The sequence below is a fragment of the Pristis pectinata genome, chromosome 1 (assembly GCF_009764475.1).
Source record: "Pristis pectinata isolate sPriPec2 chromosome 1, sPriPec2.1.pri, whole genome shotgun sequence".
Lineage (NCBI taxonomy): Eukaryota > Metazoa > Chordata > Chondrichthyes > Rhinopristiformes > Pristidae > Pristis > Pristis pectinata.
In genome coordinates, this window is record NC_067405.1 from 103,378,671 (window position 1) to 103,406,248 (window position 27,578).

The following is a 27,578-nucleotide window of genomic DNA, read 5'->3' on the forward strand; positions in this document are numbered from 1 at the left end:
CATCATTGATGTCTGCATGCATGGAGAGCTGGCTCTCGAGAAAAGGGAAGTGGTCTTCATTTTCCAGCATTTCACAGTGAACATTTATTGTCATTGGGCAGTGGTTGGCAGGGGACATTTATCTTGCGAGTGATCAATGTAGGCTTATTTTGTCATGCCCTTCAGTGAACAAGATAGTAATGGCTTAGAGCTTGCCCTCCAAGCGCCTGCAAATGCAAATGTCACCCGTATACTTCACCTCAATTACTGAAGTTCAGGTGACCTTGGTTCTGGGCGTGGGTTGAACAATTTCCTGATGCATTCACTTCTATTGAAGGTTTGTTGGAGATGAGGTGCAGAATGTGGTAAAAAAAATTATAATAAGTGTCGATGCCCCAACACTTTTATTCAACACACTTCCTTTAGTGCAATGTTATGCATTATGCTAAGGCATGGTTCTGTTGAAATCAGCAATATAACAATTCAGACACTGTCTTTTAGAGCTTTGGTGAGACCACCTCAAAGAACCATGTGGTTTTTCTTTGTCTTCTTACATAAGGAAGGATTTATCTTTAAAGGAGGTTCATGATTGATTCCTGGCATTTTTTTAATGGGGAGATTTTCTGACACCAAAACCCTCATCCGTGAATTTGCTGCCTCCAAGCGTGATGGTCACAAAGGACTCCTGGCCAATACCCTACATTTTACTCTCCAGAAACCAGACCAGCCAACACAACAAGAAGTGCTGGAAGCACTGAGCAAGTCAGGCAGCATCTGTGGAGAGAGGACCAAAGTTAACATTTCAGATCGATGACCTTTGATCAGGATCTCCAACAGTTTCAATTTTGATTTCAAATTTACAGCATCTACACTACTTTATTCTTGGATCATCTAAAGCTCTCGTGCTATGTCCTAATGCCATGCCATGTGCCAGGTCCTACAGCAACTTCCAGCTACCCCTCAAGCCCTCTGGTTAATGAAAGGCAATGCAGGTCAGCAATCAATGTCTCAGTTTTAGAAGTCCTGTCTTTTTTTTTCAAACCTCTCCATGGTCTGAGCCCTCCCTGCCTACATAACCCAGCCCCATAGACCTCGGAAATATCAGCAATCAAATTCTGCCCTTTTGAACAGCAAATGCTACAGCTGCCAAAGGCCCTAAGATCTGGAATTCCCTCTCTTTCCTCTCCACCTCTTCACTTAGTTTTCCTCCTTTAAGACTCTCTATAAACCCTACTTCTTTGACATGTGCTGTAATATCTCCATATGAAGCTTGGCGTAAATTTCTATTTGATAATGGTCCACTGACAAACCCTAAGACAGCACGATACTAAGTAGGTGTATGTTGCTGTTGAGAGTTTTACATTACTTGTATCCTTTTTTGCATTTAGAGAATTTAGAGATGATCTCAATGAAATTTGTCACATTATTTAGATGACTTGATGGTTTAGATGCTGAAATGTCGAGGGAGGCTGTTTACTCTGACTGAAGTGTCTAGAACTAGTTGGGGGTGAACCCTCACGGGCTGAGATGAAGAGAAATTTCTTCACTCAGAAGGTTGTGAATATTTGGGATTCTCTATCCTAGGGGGTTGAGAAGACATTGACAGATGTTTGGGAATAAAGGAATCAAGGCAGGAAAGTGGCAAAGACCCAAAAAAATCAGCCTATATTTAATTGAATGATCAACAGGTTCAAGGGGTCACTCTTATTTTGGTCTTGGTGGTAGAGGTATAAAATAATGTGAGTTATCAAAACTAAATCTAGTTTTATGTTTCCTTAATGTATCATTTCAAGTTGAAAGAGATATTAGACTAGAGAGAGTGAATTATCTGTTGGAAGTTTTTTGATAGGCTGATTGAGTGATAAATATCACAATTTATATAACATGAAGTTATATTGTTCCTCCAAAGAGAAATATTTTGGTTCTCTATTTAAAGTTGCATATTATAGTTCAATGATATTCTTGCTCAAACCAATATTGCCTCAATAAATATAATATGCATTAATTGCTCAAAATTTCAGCTTTGCAAAATTTAGTTAACCCCTGGCGGAGAGCTGTCAAATTTCACTCGGCTGGAAATTATAAAGAGATTAAGTCTTTAGTGACACGATTCAAAGTTTTCAAATTAAGCTTTAGCAAATCTGAAAGTCAAATTAAATGCTGGTCAGGCGAGGCTGCATCTGCGGACATCGAGTTGACATTTCCGACTAAAGGTCCTTCATTAGGACGTTACCTCTGTTTCTTTTTCCAAAGATCATTCCTGACCTGCTAAGTGTTCCAGAATTTCCTGCTTTTTATTTCAGATTTGCAGCATCTACAGTTTTTGTTTTCAATTCTGAAAGATGAATGCGCTGAAGGACCAAAGCACTTCGTTCCATGTATATTCAAAGCACTTGTTCCTGGGCAACTAATTCTTGATGCGTGGAAGCAGACGGATACACCTGCTCTCTCTAAACTACATTGTAAATGTAAAATGTTCTCAGGAAACCAATGAGCGATGTGAGGACTTTTATAATATGGACCCATATTAGTTATAGTCCAGAACCAAGGTGATGTGAGATTATTTGCCCCATGGCTTCAGCCGTGTTTGGAACGAAGATTAAAAGTTAGCACTCACGATGTAGGTCCTGGTCTGTGGCATATTAGCATCTGTTTTTTATTGTCATAAAAGTAAGGTAATTGAAAGCACCGGCTTGAGTAAGATTAATTTCCGTGCACATAAATGTACGAAGGAAGAATGAAAACTGATGAAAGCATTCAGTGGCCAGGCAGCATCTGTGGTGAGATAAACCAGCAGTTTCTCCATGCAGCAATTTGCCACCTGACGTGCCGAGTGTTTCCGGTATTGTGTGTGTGTGTTTTTTTCACAGATTCCAAACAGGCACAGCATTTTACTTTTGTTCACAGTGAACGAAGTTTATTTGGGAATGAAACGGAACAGTCGTACGCACAGAGCAAGATCGCTCGGTCAGCAAGGCTGTCTCAAGAATGTCGGTTGAATGATAATTACTGGCCAAGAAACCAATAGAGCCGTGAGACCTTTTTCTTTACATCCAGCGCCCTGATTTAACAGCTCATCCAAAACAACACTGCAGCATTCCCTGCAATGATGCACTGAAGTGCCAGTCTGGATTACATGTTCAGATCTCGAGTGGGCTGTGTGAATGTTGGCTACCCGCCGATTTATTCAAAATAAGTGGTTGGAATAGTTAAAGTACCAGGAAAACAATCTCAGGCACCACTTTATGAATTCATATCTAAATATAGTACAACATAACTTACAATAGATAAAATATTCAACTCATTACATTTATCTTTGTAAAATTTCTATGTTATTTTTCTATCTTGACTCAATCTGCCCAATTAATTTCCTCGGAAAGTTTCCCAGTCTGATTGCCCCATTAAATCTTCCATCCGATATTTGCATCTCACTGGCAAGGGAGCAATTATGCCACTCGCTGCATTTGGTAAAAAATCTATTTGTCTTGGCCTGATAATCCCCATTTCCATTCCCAACCAAATATCAGCCAGTTACCTTTTAAAAGGTGTTAATTAAACGATCAGTAGTTGTTCTATTTCGGAGCCTTCTCCATAACCCCGTCGATCTCTAACCTTGTTTAAAAGATGTGGTAATTTTCCATTTGCAAATCACTCCAGCACTTAAGGTCCGAAAATAAATAACTTTCTTTTTATATTCTCTCGGCACTTGAAGGAATTGAGTGGCGAAACAGAGTTTTAAAATATTGAAAGATTAAACATGCATTGTTGAATGAGGTTGCTGGTAATATCAGGGCTACACATTAAATGAAGCGAATACCATGTAACATTTTGACATTTCAGGACAGGACGCTGCAGGTGAAAAGCGGAGGTATTTGAAATATGTAGCTGATGACAACGGAGAATGGTAATTGCAGTTTTGGTTGTGATTTTGACATGACAATATTTCAGTGACTATGAGAGTGACCTTGCATGTTTTAGTTTTGTTATTCTAAGTACGGCGCTTGTTCCAGGTTGGTTGCATTTATGGCGTTAAAATACATCAAAATTGTTCTGCCAAGATCATATATTGTCCCGTAGTGTTAATGGTTCGTGTGCCCACTCGTACAAAGCGTGGATTGATTAATGTTGAGATTGGATTCTTAAGTTTAACAACAGGGGCTATACGTTCAGTGGGTTTTGGTATCAACACTAAACTTCGTAAATATTAAGAAATCGCGATTGATCTGTCACGAGTTGAGTTCATAGAGCAACACATGATTGCATGTGAATTGCGCAGGAACACTTGTAAATGTTGTTTCTGGGAAGAGTGGCTGTTTAAACACTGACCATTGAAACCAATCTTCTGGCTCACACTACAGATTCCAACTTCGAGTTAGACTGTTGGCGACAGATTGCGGGAAATCGGTGGCAGAGGAGCATCGGCAAGCAAGTTTCGGCTACGTATGGAGCCGTGTTCTCTTCCACCAGTCTCGAATGTTTCCTGAAAACGGCGGGGAGGCTGCACGGCGAGAGAGGTAAACTTTCGACAAGGCTCCCACTACAACCAGCTGACGAGCAGGGACAAACTTGTGTCAAGTGTAAAACCCAGCTACGGCCATTGCAACTCCGTGCATGTCACACCGCTACCAGATGGGACAGGGTTCTGTTGCTAAGTTTAGTAGAGCTGACCCGTACACGGCTTCTGTGTTTAGACTTTTGCACGGGGCCCCATCTTACAAAGATTGCTTCAGTGTCACTGGGGCGTGTATGCGTGTGTGTGTTGGGAGTGGGATCTATCCCTATTTTTAAAATTTATATATTAAAATAGTTCAATGGACAACGGGGGTGAGGTGAACATATATTGAACAATTTATATTGAGGTTAAACCAAACATTATAATGTGCTTTACTGTCGGATGATTATTTTTAATATCACGGATACATGGTGGAATTTCTGGCGTTTACTCTGACTTGATAACCGCACACACAAAAAAAAAGTGAATTGCAAACTTGACAGTGGATTCAAGGCCGCCTTTCGGAACAAGTTCTGCGTCAGGTTGGAGTTGTCCTGCTGTTGATTCATCTCCACTCGGCTCGAACTTTCTGGCCCATTCTGCTCAGTAATGCCTCAAATAGCCGCGGAAGTGCGGAGTGCAATTACATTTGTAATTGCAGTTGGAAGTGGCCCAGGTTCCCGCTGAAAACCGGAAACCTACCTGGGAGGTGCTGTGGCCCAGAGTGTCAACACTGTCGCTCAGGCAGATTCCGTCAAGACTGACGAGTTTTATCTCTTTGTGTGACAGGTGCTCATCGGGGAACGAACTGAAGGACTAAACACGCAAGCAGATTTTCAAAAAAGGTTTTTTTTGTCGATATAAAAATTGTACAAAGAACCATGAATACAAATATAATTCTGGTAAAGGTGCAATGGGGAAATTGAAATTAAGATGAACAGATTGCAATTGAAGTATTACAAGTAAGATTTTAAGTAATTGGATAATAATTGTACATATAATGAGAAGTCAGAGTATTCCCCTCAGTTTGTGGACATTGTAAAGAACGGAGACACTGTCAGGGTCGGGGATATCACCAAAAGAATGGGTAGAATAGATTTTTTTAACTTTCTGTAAGAAAAATGAAATTATATTCTGTCCGCCCTTTATATTTAATATAAAATCGCCAAGCAGCACGCATTCTCAATGTGTTGTGCTCACTGTCCCTTTTCTCTAACGCCGACGTTATAAACTCGATGCCTGAGATTTTCTGCAATTTTATCTCTGACGAAGTTGGTCGCATTTCTTGCAGTGAGTTGAGCAAAGACACGATCTGCCACTTGGTGACACTAAAGTGGCGCGGAACAAAGGCTTCCGCCTTTACAAAGATCACAAGATCCAAGCGTTGTGATAAGGATCGACTCAAGCCGCAAAACAGATCGAAAATTATCCCGTTTGAAAATACGAACTTATCTGATATTTGTACCCTATTTTAATCACTTCTTGTGCTCTTGGTCTCCCGAAAACGTGATCGACGGTGTTTTAATCTCACCCCGAATGTGCAAAGCATCCATGTCCTCCCTCTCAGTGAGAAATGTTTCACATTCCAGAACAGCAAACTGCAAACCTCATCCTATGTTGTTGCTGGGTGCCGGCTCTTTCCCGCAAACGAATGACGTGCGGCAGAGTCCCAAATTTCACACGAACACGAAACAACCAGCGCTTACGGTGTAACATTTTGAACTGTTTAGCTGCATGTTTTTTGATTTAGATTTTAAAATGTTATGTATGTAAGACTATATCTGAAAACTATCCTTAAAAACTGCATTACGTGGATACTTCTTGGGGTTTCTAGTCTTGGAACATTTTGCCCAATGTACTTATTTCGGGAGTTGTAAAGTACATGGAAAGATAAAGTTCATTGCTCAATTATCAACTACCTCTGACAGATCTGTTGTCTAAATAAAACACATTACAATTTTAAAAAGTAAGGCCTGCTGGCAGATTTCGGGTGTTCATTGTTGCTATCATATAGGGCACAAATATTGTTCATGATGATGACCGTGGTAAATGCGGCGTCTTCTCGACTGTTGAGTTCATTCGCCATCCTTTGCAAGAAGCAAAGACCTTTCAGTAGTAACATTGTTGTGGAGAACGCGAGCAGATTATTATCACACTGGGAAAGGCTTTGGTGTCTTTGCAACCCCATCACAAATAAGGCCTGCCAGAACCGGGCAGGTTAGATGAGTGTTGCCCACTTCCTGACTGGTAAAATATCGCAAATTGAAATCCCACCTGGATGGGAGCAGGACTCCGAGTCACCTCCACTCCAACCACTGCTGTCCAACCCAAAGACAAACTAAATATTCCCGAAATGGATAGTTTACCACGGGGCGGAGGCGGGGGGTGGAATCTTGCAGATATAAACATGCATGATAACATGGCTCATTTATCCAACAAACCAATTGGTTATCAATGGGAATCTGATGATGCTGCCTTGCCGGCCCTGACTGCGAGTGGATGCAAAGCTTCTGTGAAGGGGATCACAACATATGATTTAATCCATATTTCCCCCAAAGAATGAATATATATTTCCTATCCCGCAGCAGAGCTTTCAAGACAACCCGTTGCGTCAGGTTAAGTCAATATACCGTTAATTCAGAAGCGCATTTGAATGAATTTGTAAAGAAGTCGCTCGCTCTTCAAACGACCATCGTTTCTTTCGGACTCGAGCTGAAAGCATCATTTTATGTTGATCCGCTGATCGCTCTCACAGAACGCAACACAAACAAAAAAGAAGTTCCAGACACAAAGCGCTGCAAACGCAAGGATTGCACGGCACAGATCGGAGATTGTGTTATCATTCGAGTGATAGGCGCGCCCTAATTCATCAGCGGAAAATACGGGTCGATTTTGAGTTTACTGAACAGTATTGAGCAAATGCAGGATTTTTACAGTTGGCAACAGTCGGATCCAGAAAGTAGCTTACTTTGTGTTCATTTGTTTCCACTATGCTGACAAGGAAATCTGAAATGAGTTCCCATCAACCTTGGGAGTCGAAACTAAATTAATAACACATCAACCCCCATAGTGTAATCTACTTATTGCACTTGGAGAGGTTTCCAACTGAAAATGAACGGAGTCTGGTTGTTTTTCTTTTTCAGCCAAAGAAAATCCAGGGAAACCGCCTCATCTTGTTATCACACAAACGGGAGCGTGTTGTTTGTTTCGAACTACTGGCTCTCCTGAAACAAATGCTTAAAGGATCCCAAGATTGTAATTTTATTCCGACAATGCTCGTTTTACAGTTGACAGCGTCGGCCACGGGTCGCAATGAAATTACAAGCCTGAATCTGCTGCCCGAGTTCTCAGCGCTTCTGAACATACAGTGGAGTTTGGGGGGAGGGGGCGGCCGATTCATTTAACATTTGGGTCGATATTTTGGAGAGGGGCAAGAATTCTGGTAGGGGCCAAGAGTCCTGGGATGAACTCTATGACTGGTGCAATGACATCAACGCCACCAGTGTATCCAGTGAGAATAAACAGTGAAAATAACGACAGCCCTATAACCGGGACTTGTTGTCCCGCCATTGCCCCGACCTCACCTCCAGAGTTTATACAATGAGGTGGGGAAATGGGACCAATGGTAGATTCAACCAACGCAAATTTGGGCACTAAATTTCATCGGCCCGCCCCACAACAACAAACGCTGATAAGGGAAGATGTTAACAAATGGAACGAGATTGCGACTTTCTGAATCCAATACATGTATTTAGAGTACAGCCCCGAAAAAAGAAATCCGATAATTGCCACTCGCTACCCATGGGTCTGAGTAGTGGACCTTTCATTGTTCTCCACCCCACCCCCTCACACCACCCCCTCCCCGGGCGAGCTTGCTCTGCTTTGCAGTCCCACGGCTACCCAAAGACTACGAATACCCAACAATAATTATTCGCCTTCTGAACCCAACACGTCGGCAAGCGAACTCCCGAGGGAGTTACCTCCACCTCAGCAAATCAACTCCCAATCCCATATTCACACCAACGTCCTTTACTGATCAACGACCAGGTAGAAGAAGCCTGTCTAATTTTGCCGTGATGCACAGAACACGAGTGTAGACCGGGGGTGGTGGGACCTTATTACTCTACACAAAAGTGTAAAAAAAAGTAATTTGGAAGGAACTCGCATTTATGCAGCACTGCTCAGAATTAGCCACGTCTCAACAAGTTGCATGCATCACACAGCGCAGTGCCTCCTTCATCGCAGTGCTTTCGGGAATTTGGGTCCAATTATTTAAAACTTTATTTTCAATTAATTCAATAATTTACTAAGCTCATCGTTTTTTTAAAGCACAATTTCGATTCTGGCGCTGCTCAGTTCGTTCAGATTACTTGAGGCACCACATATATCCGGGCTCATAATACTCAGTGAGTGCAACTCTCATTAACATTATCCAATCTTTACTAACTATATGTACCTGATTGCTTTTAAATCAATGATGTAGAATGGAGTGTCGACTATTAACTGAGCAAAGGTACCAGCATGAGAACGAAAATGAGTGTGATGTAAGGCAGAAAGATACATTTAACAGTACAAATGCACCGACGGATATCTAATGTCCCGAATAAGGACTGAGGGAGCAAAGTATTGGGGAACGTTGTTCCGCCTGTCTTCAAGCCATAATAACTCCACTTCTGAGAATGTGGTCAATCAATACGCACTAGTGATTTACTCGTTAGTGAGCAGCGCCGTCTCCGCCGTTAATGGGATTAAAGTGATATTCATGGTTATCCCCTCTTTCATCCTCTTCTGCCAGCGTTTTGTTGTAACTGTTTTGTGTGTTTTCTTACTTCGAAATAGAAATTTAAAATGAAACAACTGTGCGACATTTTGCATTTTTACATGCGTGGTGATATACAAGTGAATATCAACCCTCCTACAAATGTTTATTTTCCATTATTTACCAATCAACGCTGGAGTTTTTTTCTGGGTTACTGAAGGCGAAAGGAGCTGTATTGGCATATTCTATGCTTTCCTGCTGATTCTGGAAACGATTTATTTTCCGTGGGCTTTAATGAACAATTTTCATGCTGTGGTTGCTAAGTAATGAACTGGCTCATCACAAATTTCAATACGACTGTTTAAATATTTTTGTTTCATATACACCGTCTACTTTTGCAAACTGTAAATATTTATGAAGCATCAAAGCTAATGTTATTACATATTAGCGGTATTTGGTATTTATCTCATATACAATACATTAGAGTTGAGACGCCAACCAGTGGAAACTCCAACTTGCGGCGAATAAATGTGAGGGCTTCCACTAGATGGCGTGCCTGTATTGTTTGCGAGCCGGATTTGGAGCTGTACCGCATCCTATTGAACCTGACTTCGCGACTAATTAAATACTCTTTGTTTCCATCGTTGAATCTTGGAGCGCTGTGCTAAAATCAAACATTGTTTTGCTAAAATGTTATACAACGCTTACAACGATCTCAGTCAACGCCACATATTGTCAAGAAGACATAGTTTAGCTACAATTACTGCATCAGCGTCCAATTTCGTCACTCTAAACCTCCATTTGACGGGTTTGGTAGCCCGTATAACGTTAAACTATTACATAATTACACCACAGCAGATGATCAATATTGAAATTTCGTTATTGATATAAACAAACTCCAACTCGCTGTAAATAGTTACAAGGCAAATTTAAGTTTTATCTTTTAGCATATCGAATAATAAGCAAGTTCCTAGTTGCTATGTTTCATAGAATCCTGGTTTTTCATCCTAAATGACTCCGCCGATGATGCATGATGAGGTTGATTCATAGATTACGGGAACGCAAACGTTTACATGCCACTTGGGAATAATAAAGGATATGAATTTGTTGAAAATGATGCGACATTGTCTATTGTAGCATTCGTGGGATGAACTGTTTTGGCGAAAGGCAATAGCGGCAGTAATCTGTAGTTAGTTGCAGTGCTTTGTTTATGTTGTGTACTCTCAGCACAGACTGTAACCTTAGCGTGTCGAGACAAGCAGCTCATTTAGAAAATGTGCTGAGAACTGCCATAGGTAGGTACAACAGAAAGCATTGTCACCGCCGCTCCGACAGTCATTGCGCTGCTGATAGAATTCACTTTAATATTGATAATTATTCATCCCGGTCTTGTGAAAATTACATCAATACGAACGAATCGCAAATGAGAAAATTATCAAAATTACCTATAAATAAAATACTAAACTAACATGATGCTAATATTGCTACAAAATTTCATTTCTTTATCTGTATGTTAAAATTGAAGCTTCGATTTCGGGGACAATAACTCATTTTACAAAGCTGAACGGCTAAAAGGATATAGAAGTGTTCTATTCAGGCAATCTGTTTTGTGCCTCATTCCCGACTGATACTATTGAGTACTCATAAACAGCAAAGAAACAGAAAGCTGCTACGATGGGACACAGGGAGCCACGGGAGACGAGAACTGCGAGCTTGTGATCACAATTAATTTTCACACTTGATCGGCCAAGATATTGAAGTCATAACCATACAAAAATATTAAAGCATTCCCCTTCCCCTTTTAAAAGATCGATTTTCACAACTGTTACTTCGAACAGTGGTATCAATTAAGTTCCACGAGAATTTGAAGAAGTAAGAATGGTTCAGTCAATACAACTGAAATAGTATTGTTTACATGCGGATTGATTTTTGTACCTAGTTTCTTTGTGCGGTCCTAGTGCCGTTTAAAATGCATGTAATATTGCGCTAGACAAGATGTTAAACAAGTAATATTTAATATAGATTGGAAATATTTTGAGCTATATCAGAGTAATAGCAGTTTCCACATGTTTTATTGAAACTTTTTCTTTTGATCATAGTTTCCACGCAAGGAGATATTTTGCAGATTCCTCCTCAAAAGATTGCAGCGTTTTATTTTAAAAGTATAAACGTGAATAAACCGAATCATCTATTTCGTACAATTACATCGGGATTTTGTAGTAAATGGATTAGCGATTTTTCTTCATGTGAAGCCCAATTGCATCATGTTGGGAAACGTCAAAGATATTTTTACCCGTTTAAATCCGATGCGTCACGCCAATTGCGATGGAAGTCAATATTTGAAATCATTTTGTTAACACGGCGCCTGCATAAGATCACCGGCTCATCATCGCTCTATGTGCTGACGATATCATCCGTGGCAGGAAACAGCAAATTGCAATGTTGCATTTGTCTTCGAGATGCAAACGCTGAGTTCCCGTTAGAGCAAATTGAAACAAAAGATACGGATAAATGATAACCAAAATATTTGGCACATTACGCCTTTATTTGAACACTTCGTAACATAAATCAATTTATGTGTGTGTATATATATATTCCCCACTTAAAGATGAAAACAGAAGTCTCATCAGTCGCGTATATTTCGCATTGGATTCGGGTAAACAATGCACAATACGGCATATTTAGAGAAACAATTTAACTCCGAGCCTAACGTCGTTAGCCTGAACGCACGGGTCAATAATATTATTAATTATAGTTTATTTCCCTGTGAGACGGATTTCTTAGTTAATATTTCGCAGCCACTGGAATAAATGTTTAAAAGAACATGATAAAGGAAAATTGAAAATCAACCACTTCGCCCAGTTGCGAAATGAGTGCAGGCTAACGGTGGAAATGAATGTGTTCAGGTGAAAAAAACGGCCCCATATTGGAATCTTCCAATTTCCTAAATGCCATATGTAAAAGATTTTTTTTCCAAATCTCCATATTCTTCGAAACGTTTAACATTTAATTGATAATTGAGATAAAAATGTAATTCTTGCAAGACGGTGACGACCGGCTGCAAATTTCAAGACCTTAAATCAGTATTAACAGCAGTGAATTGTTTCGATATTTGATCCTTTCGTGTAATCTTAGAAAAATACCACGATGCAGGCTAATTAGTAAATTATTCACCTGCATTACTTATTTTCCGAATCAGGCCCATATTACTTGTTTGACATCGCCAGATTCAGCACATTGCAAATAAGTTTCTCTCTTTCATCATTCACTTATATTTTTTTCAGTGCCAAGACCTTGTGCAGTGCAAATGCGTGATATACTGAATAACAAGCTCCGACTAAGAGTTACTCAACACCCCCACAATAAACGATTCAGTCTGATGAGGCGCGTTTATAGGGATTTAGAGATGTAAGGTCTATGCACCAAGTAAATTCGGTGGTTCACAGCGATCGTTCGTCACCGACTAAATGCAGTGGTGCGATTTCGATCTATGCACCTCGGAACGTGATACACTAAAGAGAAACACTTAAATTTTATGGACCACAATGTTACCATGCAAGCAATGTTTCGGCGATTTGTCGCATTCCGGCGATATTGAAATCAATTCACCCAAATGCCGATTCCTTTGTTTAAGACGCCCCGCCGAAATTGCTTAAATATTGTCTCGATTTTAATTTTATTTTTGAATACATTCAGCGATACCGGATTGCGACAGCTACAGTAACTATTTACGCGGCATCTTTGTTTGCGCGGGGGAACATTGGGAATCAAAGGTTCGCTTCTTGCTTTGAGTGCTAGTGTGTGTGTGTGTGTGTGTGTGTGTGTGTGTTTCCCTGCAGTTTTCAAGAGAATTTCCCAGTGACACAATGTTATGATGGAAAGATGTTGCAAATGACAGCACCGGTAAACGTTCATCTTAATCATCGGGCTCTTAATTTAGTTTGGTGCTGGTTTTTTTTGTGCTGAGCAGCCGCTGACAACCTACAGGGAGTTAATGAGTGACGAGGCATGGCTGCTGTACCAAATAACACTTTCCTGGTGCGAAGACCACTAACTGGGAAGTTTAGTTAACTACTGTTCTCGCAAACCTAATAATATAACCTGTAACAAAAACCCCAAGAAACATAAAGCACGCTAAATACAGAAACTTTCAATCACTAATTATTAGCGCTTACAGTCAGTTAAGTGTGTGGTTAAGTTACTCTGATAGGAATTGAATCGCCCATGCCTCCAAAGCTCTCCCAACCAAAGGCCCGTTTCGATCACTTGCAGATAAAATGACAGACATTTGCCCGGGCCTCATTCTCACAACTGTATTTTTGATCGGATTAAGAATATGTATATTTTTTACTTGTGAAATGAATAACCCTCACAACATTTAAGCGCAGTTCCCAAGTATTCCAAATCAAAGGTATCTTGATATTACCGCATTCATAATCATCAATTCTACTGTCCCGATACTTTATTCGGGTCGTGCATGCTTCACTATTGAAATAATTCCAGGAGTGTCAGCTCTTAGCCTAAATACAAATTCTTGTATTTTTCCAGAACAGGCCAGGCCAGTAAAGCTAATAATTACGAATCTTGATTGTAAATCGTGGGGTTGACTTTCCAAGTTTATTTGACCATATTTACAAAACTAACATTTATTATACTAGCATTAAATGCATGCAACAAATCTCCAGCATTTTGAATATGTATCATTAAAAAAAGTCAGATCGTGTTTCAAGAAGTGCTTGCGGATACTGGAATGTCCAATGACGGCTGTGTTCCTGGGTTCCCCACCACACTGGGGGAAATGAAATACCCTGGAGTCCGCTTCCACGTCAAGATCTCTTTTCATTGAAGGTCAAAGGTAAAATTCTGCAGCAGACACAAAAACAACATTAATTTAAAATAAACTTTATTTCCAAAACGTCAAAGCTTCATAAGAGAGACAAATAATTACGGTTAAGATAAAGGCGTTTCTATAAATGTACAGTTTATTAAAAATGCTGTGCTAAACTTCCTTTTCTTATTTGAGGGTCAAAGGGTGGGGGGAGGCGCTTGGACTTTGAATGCAATAGTCATGCTTAAAGGCAGCTCTCGTTATTTTTCTGTTTTGTTGCAAATGTTTGTTAACATTTACGTTATTAGCTCTTGTTAATAATTATTAATGTTCTCCTTTAAAGTCTGTTATTTTTCATGGTAACTTCCATACGGTTATTTCGGCCTATACAGTGGAATTTGAATGAATTGCTTATTCATTCTTCTAATTATCACATAATTTTTAAAAAGTTTATTAGATGCAAGTTTGTGATCCATTAAAACTGTAACAGCCATTTCCAAATGTGTTACAACTGGAGCAGTTGGGAATCCCCAGAATAGCTGATACCCGCTTTTTTTCTTGGGCAAACTTTTGAATGTTAAACAAACAAAATTGAAATATTGTAACACATCAGAACAAGCACAACGTGCTTCATTCTCTCATTGCTCCAAAATCAGTGTGGAATACACATTTGTAAACGCCTCAAAATTGTTACACAGAAACGCTGATTTAAGTACTGCTAAATCACAGCAACAACAGAGGTTCAATGCAAACAACAGCTGTGTCTATTTTTTTAAAAACAATTCTATGACGACTTGTGCATATGAGCATGCAATCAACTAATCTCGTTTCTTTCGTGTTAATCAACACTTTCCTTCCTGCGTATCATAGTACAAGGACTGTAGTTACCCCACATCAGTAAATGTTTATGTAACCTGTCCTTTCCCAGGAATCCAGTTACGCAAAATCATTTCATGCTACACTGAATAAGAAAACGAGCAGGGGTCAGATTAGACTTTAAATATATACGGAGAAAATAAGACAAGTTCACAATTTGCTTTATTTGAATACGTGCGCGCACCCACACATACACAACGTAGGGAACAATCTACGACCTCGCACAGATTTTACAGGTGACCTTTTGGCCTCAGATTGTGTTAAAAAATTCACATCGTGTTAAAATTGTGAAACCCGCTAGCCAACCTGTAAAATACAGTAACGCATCAAAAGGATCCATATATTTAATTCATCTTAAGTGATCTTAGGTTCTCCTCAAAGGTTTTGACCAAAAAAAACGAATATATATATAAATATAAAATGATATATTACAGATATTTCCATATACAATTTACCATGCAGCCCAAAAGCTCAAAGTAAAGATATTATTTTCATGATTATGCTCTTCATTGTTTTGAATTGATGTTTAACATTATGTTACAGGAATTCAAATAAAATGCACCGCTTTCTCTGTGAAAGCGTACCAACGGCATCACCATGCGATATGGAGAAACAGTGAGAGAATGCATGTTTTGATTTTACTCCTGGTATATAACTGGGCTAGAATCCGAACTGCCTTTTATTTATCACATGTTTTACCACCAGAATGTAATCCGAAGACCCTGGCCGGCCGCTTGGTTCAGGAGTTCAGCGCACACAATGTCAGGCGATCTTCGTGTTGTTCTATCCAGCCGTTTGTGTAGTTAGCGGCTAACGTCTTGGCTTCCCTTGTCGTGTCCCTGTCGAAGGAAAGACCCCGACCCCAAATCAACCAGTAAAAACACAATGTAAATGTCAATACTTCGTTAGGTCTTGCACCTGTAACAGTGAGCTAGCTTGCAGCTCTGCGGCCGGGACAACTGCAAGGATTTGCACAATGACAAGCAAGTTTTTTTTTTGCAAATGTCCTAATCAACTCATAACTAATATTTAAGACATGGAACAAAGGATTATACAAGGTCAGGATGTTTTAAAGACACGCTCATGAAACCAGTGCCACTCTTCTACAGCCCAGCACCCGGACCCGCCATTTAGACGCTCATTATTTGCAGTAAGTGCAGAATTTGGATCTGGGATTTTATTGAATTTGAAGGATTTTAACATCAGGATCAGCCCACAGCAGTCTGTCAGGATGCACCATCCGCCATCATGTCTCCAAGATGAGAATCGGGGTGGGGGGGGGGGGTGGAATCAGAGCAGGTGGCGGAGATGTCAGCCCCCAACCTAACGGGTGTCGGGGGTGGGACCCCCGCTGACCAGCACTGGGGGATCGGCCCAGGTCGGGCCTCGCCCCAATCCCAGCCCGCCTCCCGGGACTTGCCCCAACCTCTGTTCCCGCCAGCACCCTCCGATCCACGGGGCCTTGGCATTTGGTTCGGTTCCTGACCCCAACTTGGCCCGGTCTTGGCCCGGGGGTCCTGCCCCAACCCGCTTGGGCCGGACCCGTGGCCCGGGACCTGTGTCCCTGGCCCGGGACGGTCAGAGCCTCCGCCGAGCGCCGTCCCAGAGCTCGCCATGAGCCATGGGGGCAACTCCAGGCTCGAGGACACCAATCGCCGTCCCACCACAGGCTGAAGCGCACTGAAGCCGGCAAATTGACCGATGTCGACAAAACGAGGCGGCGGCATCGATCGGCCCGGAGCCCGGAGCCCGGAGCAGCCTCAGGGATTTGTTTTTTGTTTTGGGAACTGGGATCTCGCCCTCGGAGTTATAAAGTAGTACCGCGCCTCTCCCCAGCCCTCCTCTATTTTAATTCCCTTCCTTGAAAGTATAAACAAACTTCCAGCAAAAACATAAAATATTGACGTACCGAACGCTATTATCCGGGCGGATGGTGAATGCGATGCATTTGTAGGAAGGGAGTGGAAGAGAAGATGGAGAGCATGGGCCAAGACGCGGGGTGAGGCACCCTCCCCTTCCTCCTCGCTTCTCCCGCCCTTTCGCCGTATCCCTCCGCGGGACGCCGCGCTGATTGGCTGCGGGCCGTGCCGACGCACTGGCGCGGCGCGGGCTGTGATTGGGCAGCGAGTGAAAAGGTTGCGGCGAGGCTTTGGAGCGGAGCGCCCAGGGGCCGCGATGAATTGCAGCAAGCTGGCTCCGCTCGACGTGTTTTTTAAGAACATGAAGTAGTGGCTCTTTTTTTTTATTGCTACATGAGTTGCCAGCGCTGGCGATTGCGGTCCAACTGTGCTGCTGCAATTTTACCTGTGTGTGATGTTGGACATGGGAGATAAGAAAGAAGTGAAAATGATTCCCAAATCATCGTTCAGCATAAACAGCCTGGTGCCCGAAGCGGTTCAGAGTGACACCCGTCACCGAGCTGCCCCCGAAGACGAGGACAAAAACATCCTGCCAGCCGTGGAGTCCAAGTCTGAAAACCTGCTCGGCAAAAGTGACGGCACCTCGGCCGAGCCGCCCTGCGCCGAAGACAAGGACAAGCAGGAGGAGAAGAAGGCCGAGGGCAAGGAAGGCGACGGCGCGAAGGAAGGGGAGAAGAAAAATGGCAAATACGAGAAGCCACCGTTCAGTTATAACGCCCTGATCATGATGGCAATCCGGCAGAGCCCGGAGAAGCGGCTGACGCTGAATGGCATCTACGAGTTCATCATGAAGAATTTCCCCTACTACAGGGAGAACAAGCAAGGCTGGCAGAACTCGATCAGGCACAACTTGAGCCTCAACAAATGTTTCGTGAAAGTTCCTCGGCACTACGATGATCCCGGGAAGGGAAACTACTGGATGCTGGATCCGTCTAGTGACGACGTCTTTATAGGTGGCACCACGGGCAAACTTCGCAGGAGATCCACCACATCAAGAGCAAAGTTGGCTTTCAAGCGGGGAGCGCGCCTCACCTCGACCGGACTGACATTTATGGATCGGGCAGGTTCCTTATATTGGCCTGTTTCACCATTCCTGTCCCTCCATCACCCCCGAGCCAGCAGTACACTAAGCTATAATGGAACCACCTCACCTTACCCCAGCCACCCGATGTCCTACAGCTCGGTGTTAACTCAGAACTCTCTGGCAAACAATCACTCATTTCCAACATCCAATGGGTTAAGTGTAGACAGACTTGTGAACGGAGAGATCCCTTATGCCACTCATCACCTCACGGCCGCGGCCGCCTTGGCTGCCTCGGTGCCGTGTGGTCTGTCAGTTCCGTGCTCGGGTACTTACTCGTTAAACCCCTGCTCGGTGAATCTGCTGGCAGGACAGACAAGTTACTTTTTCCCTCATGTTCCTCACCCTTCAATGACTTCTCAAAGCAGCACTTCAATGACGGCCAGGACAGCGTCCTCGACGTCTCCACAGGCGCCTTCAACTCTCCCCTGTGAATCTCTAAGACCTTCTTTGCCAAGTTTCTCCACGGGACTTTCAGGAGGACTTTCTGATTACTTCACGCATCAAAACCAGGGGCCCTCTTCAAACCCTCTAATACACTAACAAATCCCTTCGAAAAGACTGTAAGTTAACATTTTACACACATTTGCGTTGTAAATAATTCTCAAAATAAGAAGCCCAGGTATTTTTATTCAAGTCCCCATTTTTTTGTCTGCATTTTGTCAAATCCCGTAGGGTTGTTTGTTTATTCAATTTCAGCAATGTGCAATTTGAGGCGGTTTAGATAGGAAGCCACTAGTTAAATTAATGTAGACTGTGTATTTAAAATGACTGCATTCCAACTAAGTTTAAATTAGGCAGGTCTGTTTCAATTGTTCCAACAAATTCTATGTTTGCAGTATTATAAGTTACCATGGCTTTGTTGCTGGCTGCTGATTTCAATATTAGCGGTAACACTTTTTTTTTACGAAAATGATGAGTATAGTTTAATTTGTTTTTCATACATAACCTGACTTAAAACATGCCTAACCTTTCGGTCATTTTTTTCCCATTTGGTTACAAAATGGTTCATGTTTACTTTTAGACCAAAGACGGGGCTAGAAATGCACTCCTTGTTTAAAAGAACAAGTACTTTGAAAATAATTCCTATTTCCAGTTTACAACACTGCCTGCAAAGAATCAGAAGGGGACAAAATTGATGAATGCCTTTAGTTTGTGTTGTGCATAATTCGATGTATGTGGTCACTAACAGGTCCCTTTTCATTTCTTTATGTAAATGTAGTGAAATGTGTAAACCTATTGTACTACAAAGATAAAATTTTGCGGACGTGTAACCTGTGTTGCTTAAATGCCTCATGAATTCCTTGAGTGATTGTTAATGTCGTCTCTAAATTTCATGATTGTGATATTGTGATCATATGCCCGTGTTGTCACTTAAAATGTTTACTATACAGAAGGCACCGAAATAAAAAAATAGGTTACATTCAGAAACATTGACATCTTGTCCTTTTCTTTGTCATGACGAAATGCAATAGTTATCCACTGTAGTATTTTAAATGCATTCCTGATCCCAGTCTGCAAGGGACGAGAATCTGCCAAAGCGACAAAGAATGGAAGCCAATTTTATCTAGGCCTAAATGATGCTGTTATAGTGATTCAAGTTTAACTTGAATGGTTGGTACAGTATTTAAGCTAAGCTCCAATTCAGTCCTTGCAGTCAAATTTGTTGTAACTGGAGAAAATAGTTGTTGCATATCCTGATATATAAATATGTTAATTATTAGAAAAAATATATATATCTTCAGGACAGTCTAATTTCCATCCAGTTCCACATAATATCCTTTAAATTGAATGAGACGGCTATTTGTAAAACAAATAGCCCTTTCCAAATGTACTTCACTGTTGTGTAATTATTTAAATAATTTGACCATTATGTATTTATATGTATAATACATATAAATATAAAATTTAAGTCACCCAAGTCACCCAGAAGTATATATATTCCAACCAAAAGGGCGATTTTGTTGTTTGGTATATTTTTTTGGTTTGAGCGCCTAATTTGGTTTCAGTGAGCACATAGGCCTGTCGTTTCACAACAACACTTAAGAATTTATGTATCTTTTAAACACTCCACAGACATCGAAAAATATATCAACAACCAAAACATCTCACAATATAGATTGTAAACATTTTAAAATTAAAACTGATTAAAAGAAATGCTCCATAGGTTGACAGTACGTTAATGTTTGTTGTCAGTTATTCCTATGACCATGTTGTAATACAAAATGCCAAATAATTTTCAAAACTGCATTGGCCGGTGAAACCAAATGAACGTTTAGACCGCTGAATGCTGTGTATATTACTTGAACATTGAGAAATACAACAAATTCTAAATCGCTCCATTTATGATAACCTCGTAAATGTGTACATCTATAATTTACTTTAAGATTAAATTAATCTGTGCAATTATTGTCAACTACTAATTTCCGTTTTGGTATAGTTATTTGAAACCAGAACAGTCAAAGGACGATTATGGCAAGAGGGGAGATCTCGGAATATGCCATATTGCAAGAAAACTTGTGCTAACACATTTCCTGCAAATCCGATCCGCCTGTAGGCCTGCCTTATTTGTTCTTCTTGTACCGCATTAAAGATGCCCACAAGTAATACAATAAGGCCAGCGCCTCTTACAATAGGCCCGAAGGAAAACGAATCACTGCTCAAGATGTTATCGCTCCAATGTTAAGCGGGGTTATATGAAAGAAGGAAGTGTGTCTCCTGAATTAAATACAAGCAAATTTATATGGAAAGGAAAACGATAGTTTACGAGGGGTTGTAGAAGGGATCTATTATAATAAGAGCCATTACAACTACTAAAGAAACGTGAAGGTTCATTTACATAGTGGCAAGACGCAGTGACGTTGACTGTTATCTCTGCCTCTGACTAGTCGGAGAAACTCTATCCCTCTTTCTCTCCTCAAAACCTGGGGCCCGAGCCCAGTAAATAAAGTTAATCTAACTGTTGATTATACGTTGTGTACAGCCTGTTTTGGAAAATGCATAGCTTCTTTATCCAGTGGTTGTTATTTTACCATATCGCAGGTTAAAGGCCCCCGTGCATTTCAGATCTATGGTCCGATTAGAAATTTAACAAGTGTAACTTCGGAAAGAATTTGGATAAAAATTTACAGGTTTTTGTTCATAGTATGTAACTCTGCCGTTCTACGCAAAGAAAATCGGAATATTCTTCTGCATTTTGGAGGCGGGACGAAGAACTGAGGGCATTATCTTACATTTGGTAAGTGCACGGTTTATCTTTTGTTTTACTGAAATAATTCGGCGTGGGTTGCTAGTTTAGTTTGAAACGTTAGTATGTGTGAATTGTGACGCACAATCTTTATTTCAATGCTTTACTGGAAATGTGGTTTAATTAGTCATTCGCGTTATTATAACATCATAATTATCTCCATGACCAAAAAATTGTTGTTTGAGAGATTAATTTTATAAGATAATGTCATACCCGTATTAAAAATTGCGTGGGTACACGTAGTATAAATTATGCGAATAAGCACCAAAATACTTTCATGATTACTCCAAAGCGACCAGAAATTCTCAAGTTTTTACCAATATAGAGTAACTTTGATTTATGATTAACAGAAGGCCCGATACAGCAAACAAAGGTGCTTTAGATATCGCAATTGTGTTACTAATCTATTGTCTGGTCGCTTTGGGTGTCGGCGGATAGGGAGGGGGAACGGATCGCGAGAGTGTTGCTGTTCTCGAAAATGCTGGGCTGTGATTGAGCGGATACACGACATCAGATCTCCAATTACCCTTACACTAAAGCATTTAGATCCGCCAACAGCGAAGTTTGGAGGATTACAGTCCATTTTAAAAACGAGGCAGACGGTTCTATGACACTTACTTATAAGTGTTAAAAATCAAATATTCCCCAATAACACACGTCAAATGATCGATTCAAAATGAAATAGTTCAGTATTTCAAATGCATTCATTTCTTTTCCAAAGTCTCTACTTTGAAACAATTGGGCCATTCCAAGAAAAAAAAGTATTTATATTATTGATACATTGTATCTGTAACCAGAAGTATATCTAGGGTGAAGTTGTGATTTTCACAGTCAAATTGCATGCCGGACACCTTAATTTCAAAAACATCTCAAGTTTGTCGTTCCTTTAAACTTTTATTTGGTTCTGCTAAATCAGTTTCCAGTCGTTTGGAAAATCTCAGACTGACCTTCTGGCAATATTTTGCGTGCCAACTGCTATCATGTCTTACAGAATGAGGCGACTCTGCAACGTTACTTGAAAGTATTGTGGACAGCTAATTATATCTGTTCAAATAATTCTACATTGAATCTGAATGATCTCAAAATGCAACCTGTACGACTGAGAAAATAATCTTTTTTTTTGCCCACTTCATGTTCTCCTTGAAAATGCAGTTTTCAATAGTATACGTTTCGCTGGTTTGCTTTTAACTGCGTTTTCTCGCTCAACAAAAACGTTCTAAGTACAAACCAGAAAGATTTGACTACTCAAAAAGGTTTTTGTTTGTTTGTCCGCTTATTTAATGAGATATGGTAGGAATTGACTTCGATAAATCGGGGTGGAAATTTCAGTTCGGCATGTTTAGGTCAAACGTGGTGTTTCCCGGGTTAGACGAGGGTGAAGGTGAAGATCATTCGACGTTTAAAGGATGTGTGAATGGTGCCTAGGGTTCGCAGTTCTCATGCACTGTAAACCTTACTGGCCAAGCCTCACCGCAATTGCCTCGAAACAGATGGCACAGACACAGAAACCAGACCAAGAGTTGAGGCTCATTCCATAGTAGGTAGGTAACTAGTGATGAACAGTGGAATACCTGAAATAAATCAACAAGAAGAATCAACCTTTTATTTATTCTGCCACAGCTAACGCGCTAAGCGAACAACCAATGACAAAAAAAACGGATCATTGTATTTCAAGTTGTATAATTCTTTTTACAAACAGCATGCAATTATTTATTTAAAATTTGAAGTTTTAAACTAACTTTAGCTGTGGCGACGGCCATCGTTAAGGCATGTTTATACTCTATTAATTAATATAAAGCGATTAAGAGCGACTAAATGCACTTAATTTGTGATCCATATATTGTCGAATAACGTTTTAACGCTGTCTTCCTATTTATGTCTTGGTAATAATCGTTAAATTGTTTATTATTATTAAATGTCGATGCAAGTATTTTAGAGAACATTCGCGTTACAGGTTTCGGTGCGAGACAGTTGTTGTTACACCAAAGAAAAACAAATCGAAAATATAGAATTGTTGACAAATTGAGTGGATCTGCGTAATTACCAAAACTGGCACATGCACTTGTTTCATTTCCCCAGCATACTGTTAAAATTGCATTACAGAAAAAAAAACAATTACCTTGATTTTTTGAAATCTAATATCTGTGTATAAACTGTTTCTTCTTTACTGAGTCTTGTATATAATCGTGTTGTAGAGACAAACCCCGCGTGTTGCATTTAAATTTTCTTTATTGAAAATAAATCGTCTTGAATTTTAAAAGTTCTTACGATTTTAGTTGAAATACGAATTCTCAATTCATTGAAATTGTGTGGCCGTGCATGTTGAAGTTACTGCACCGCTGTAGAAAGCGAAAACCTGTGAGTGTGCATCATGAATAATGTAAAATGTATCACCTAGAATTAATTTCAAACGCTATTTTGGTGCAATAAAAACGTTCTGTATGTTAGCTGCAATTAAAATGTGGGTATTGCAATTTTTATCTCGTGGGATGGATGTTGAAGCTTTTGGTGCACTGTGGACTGCGCTTATACTATAGACGTACAATACTTCTCACTTAACAATCTCGCCGTGAAGTTGAATTATTTGCTGCTTTGGGCGATTCCGTTAGGATACGCCATAAGTTCTAGTTTTGCATACTTTGTTTACAGCTGATTAACGGCAAAGTATAAAATATTGGATACACTATTATATTGAAATAACGCAACGTTTATCGTAATATTTAATGCTTTGTTTTCAGACTGCAAAAAGGATTCGTTTTTCAAATTACTGCTTATATCTACATAAAATATACAAACATTTTTATTTCTGATCATCTATACATACATATTTTGCGAAATTATAACTGGCCGTGTGTATATTATTGTAACTACAAATTAAAGTGGATAGACAGTAATCATCTTGAAGATAACATTTTAACTCACATATAAAACATCAGCGGTTACCTTAACGAAATGAAGAAATGCATGAGCCCAAAGTGGTATATCCGCCCGTCTACTAAAACTAAAGTATTTTGCATGTAATCTTACAAATGAGATATGTTTGAAAACGCATTTATTTGCACACATACAGTCCTAACAGTTAAATACTCCGTGTGATTATACCTAGACCGGACTTCGCGTGAGTGCCAGGACTTCAACCTTATTGACTGTGACAGCACAATTTGTTTGCGGTGCTTAATGTTGTTAGCTCAATATATATGCAGTGTATTTTCATTGTGTGCAAAATACTTATGTCATAGATATATTCGCATTTCCCCTGTTTTAAAATACGAGGTGTTTTCACAAAAGAGTAAAATTGGTATTTTCGGTATCACACGAGAGTTAGCATGATCTCAAGCCTTCCAAGTCTTCACGTTGCACGATTAGCAGGAATAATCATGAATGCAATTTGTAATGTAACGTACACTAGATCTTTAAAAAAAAGGGATTATGCCGTTAGGAGACAGATAAGTTTAGTTTCTTTGCTGTTTTGATCTTATCTTTGACAACTGCTAACCTTTTCAAAAATAGATTATGACCACAGTCAATGGTAGCATGGGGGCGCTGTTGATAAAGCAATGAGACGCTAACAACAGGTCTCTTTCAATATCTCTTTTTTCTTCCTCTCGCTTTCCTTCACAGCTTGTGTCTGTGTTTCAAAAACATAATGCATGTATTCGATTGTCTTTTCAACATTACGCATTTACACCACTATCGGCACCAAGCCGTCTCGCTTCTCACGGACTCCAACGTTGTGGTATAAATTCGAACTCAGGAGTTCGACTTGACTCCAAAGCTAGGACTAGACGCAATTCCACTCGTCTAGAAGTAGATTCAGGTTTCAGACGTGCACTGATAAACTTTAGCGCCGGTGGGAATGGAATCCATCCCGCAGTATCGCTGCTATTCTAACAAGGCAGTGATGGGTCGACACTCAGGAACCATTACACAGTTTGAACAACAGTTCAATATTACTCAAAAGAAGAATTCACATAAGTCACATGTCCAATTTTTCAACCAAAAATGTTCCTGGGATTCCCTCCAAATTTATTTAAATAAAACATATAAGTGTTATTTGGACAGCTGGTAGAATGCGAATATACAAATCTTTCTGAACAAACGTTTTGCTTTAGAGAAATAGTGTTCAAAACTAATTTCTACGCTTTGTATATATTTATTATTCATTTGAAACTATCCGAGTTTTTGTTTATTTAATAGCAATAAAGATTTATATATCATTTGAGAGTGTAAGTATGTTTTCGGCTATAATTTAAACGCTTATCGGTACATATTTAATATCGTTATATTTAATAATTTCAATTTTTGCATTTTCATTGACACTTAATATTTTGACATCTGGAATATCATATGTCGTTCAGGCAATCGCATTTTCATCGTTTAAATATAATCATGCTGTTATTTTTCAACAATCCATTGTTCTTTTTTATGGATAAATTCTACTGAAAGCTCCATTTATATTCTTAACGAAGAGTTTTAAACGTTCACTAAATAGATTTTAAAGGTCGAATAACACTTAAGATAAAATACTGTGTGGTGTCACATGAAAATGTGCTTTAACGGTACTTCATAACTCAGACCGTCCCTAAATATTCAATGTTAGATTTCCTAAAATGGTGGCCATAGGCGCATGAAACAAATACATTTATTTTTTAAAAAGAATACTTAGTAGAAAACAATGGTTTTCAACATAGGAATCTGGTTCTTTAAAAAAAAGTATGAATGTAGGATTTGTCGAATCTCAGTGCACTGTCATACTTTAAATACAAAATTACAGATATTAATTTATAAATGGAATTCAGCGTTTATGAATAAATTTAGTGAGGATTCACCCATTAAATGTGAAAGATTTTTTTAAAGAATTAATCGTTCATCAGTCAGCTTTGCCAATGCCTAATTTTATTTCACCCAGGAATCCGCACTTTTATTGAACATGAAACGAGATTTCCGTGTGACTACAGTTGTACGCGACTTTTAAAACAAAAGAAAGAAGTCGAAGCAACACCACATGTCAGTATAGGAATATTCACACGCGGAGTCCATTTGGATAACCTTATACCAAAGGACACGCGCACAAATATTCTGACCGTTTTAGGAAACAAGTAGGAAAGTGGCTTATGTCGGTGGAGTGCACACTCCCTATATATACACTGTTTGTCATAATTGCGTATTTCAGGCATTAGGTGGGAAGTAAATGGAAGTTTACTTCTCTATAATATGACATCAACAATTGCCAGTTTCATTTAACATTATTTTGTTTTGATGAATATCTGCGAGATACTTGAAGGTCAAGCGCTGAAGACTCAAGTGTAAGTGTGTACGTTACATCACTAATATTCCGAAGAGAAAGTATCCAAACTAATAAAAACATTTTACTTCATCAAATTAAATATTCAAGAAGAACAATGAGACGTTTACAAGAATCTGTCCTGCAAAAGAAACAATGTCCTGAATGTTCCCATTGAAATGTCAAAACCGGTCATATATGTCGTGGCTGCTGTTGAAGCTACGCGAAGTTCACACTTCAATATTTAATATAAAATGCTGGTAATTGCTTTAATAATTAGACTACACCTTGTCTTTCTGCATTAATAGTTGCTGCGTCATGCAATTTTCTGCAATAATTTTCTCTAATGACCCACCAATTCTCCTCTCAGTAAAATTAGTTTCTGATTATGTATAACCAATTTTATTTTTCTTGGGAACATTACATTTTCCGTTTCTTTTAAAAGAAGTTCAAATGTATTTCCATGCTCATACGTTCCATAGTATGGAGCAAAACAAAAGCTTTGTATTTTGCCATGAAGGTTAACTTATGATCCAAACGAGAGAAACAAAATTACACAAATACTCATAAGAGCTTCCCACGTTTTGAGTAATAGCAGCATTAAACATTATTGACATAGCGTAAATAAGAATTTACTACTCTGATTAGTTTATATGTTCAGGAAATGGAGAATGCACTCCTATGTAATTACATTCTATAAGTCATTTGGGACTCGGTGGGGATTTATTTGCGGAAGCATGCAAGAAGGTTCGATTCTGAGTGGAAACTTAATGTGCATAAACCTCGGACTGCTGCACACAAATAACGTCGTTGAAAACACATTCTACTTGCTCCAATCAAACAGATATTAAAAGATATACGGCTAAAAATCATCGTTGAAAGTAGAATTATTTTGAGCACATTCATTTTAAACAAATACCTAATTTAAATACCCCCATGCGAGCTAACAATTTGAATTTGTAACTCGTGATACTTAAAATTATTATTGCAATGCAAACCGCAAAAGAATTACATGCTCATTAAGTAGTGATCGCATAGCCAAAAATAATAATAATAGTTTTCTATTAAGCTTATACTAAGTTACTCATTCAGGTTGCGTAAAATATACGACTA

General features: G+C 39.6%; 1 protein-coding gene and 1 long non-coding RNA gene across 2 annotated transcripts; both read left to right on the forward strand.

Moving 5' to 3' along the window:
* Positions 1 to 4,314: 4,314 nt before the first annotated feature.
* Positions 4,315 to 6,145, forward strand: LOC127576313 (uncharacterized). The gene is made up of 3 exons (XR_007957219.1): positions 4,315 to 4,493; positions 5,261 to 5,316; positions 5,763 to 6,145. It is a non-coding gene; the product is annotated as an uncharacterized LOC127576313 (long non-coding RNA).
* An 11,102-nt stretch (positions 6,146 to 17,247) lies between these two features.
* Positions 17,248 to 18,477, forward strand: foxg1a (forkhead box G1a). Its single transcript, XM_052024964.1, has one exon. The coding sequence runs from the start codon at positions 17,248 to 17,250 to the stop codon at positions 18,475 to 18,477; it is 1,230 nt and encodes a 409-aa protein (XP_051880924.1).
* The last annotated feature ends 9,101 nt before the right edge of the window (positions 18,478 to 27,578 follow it).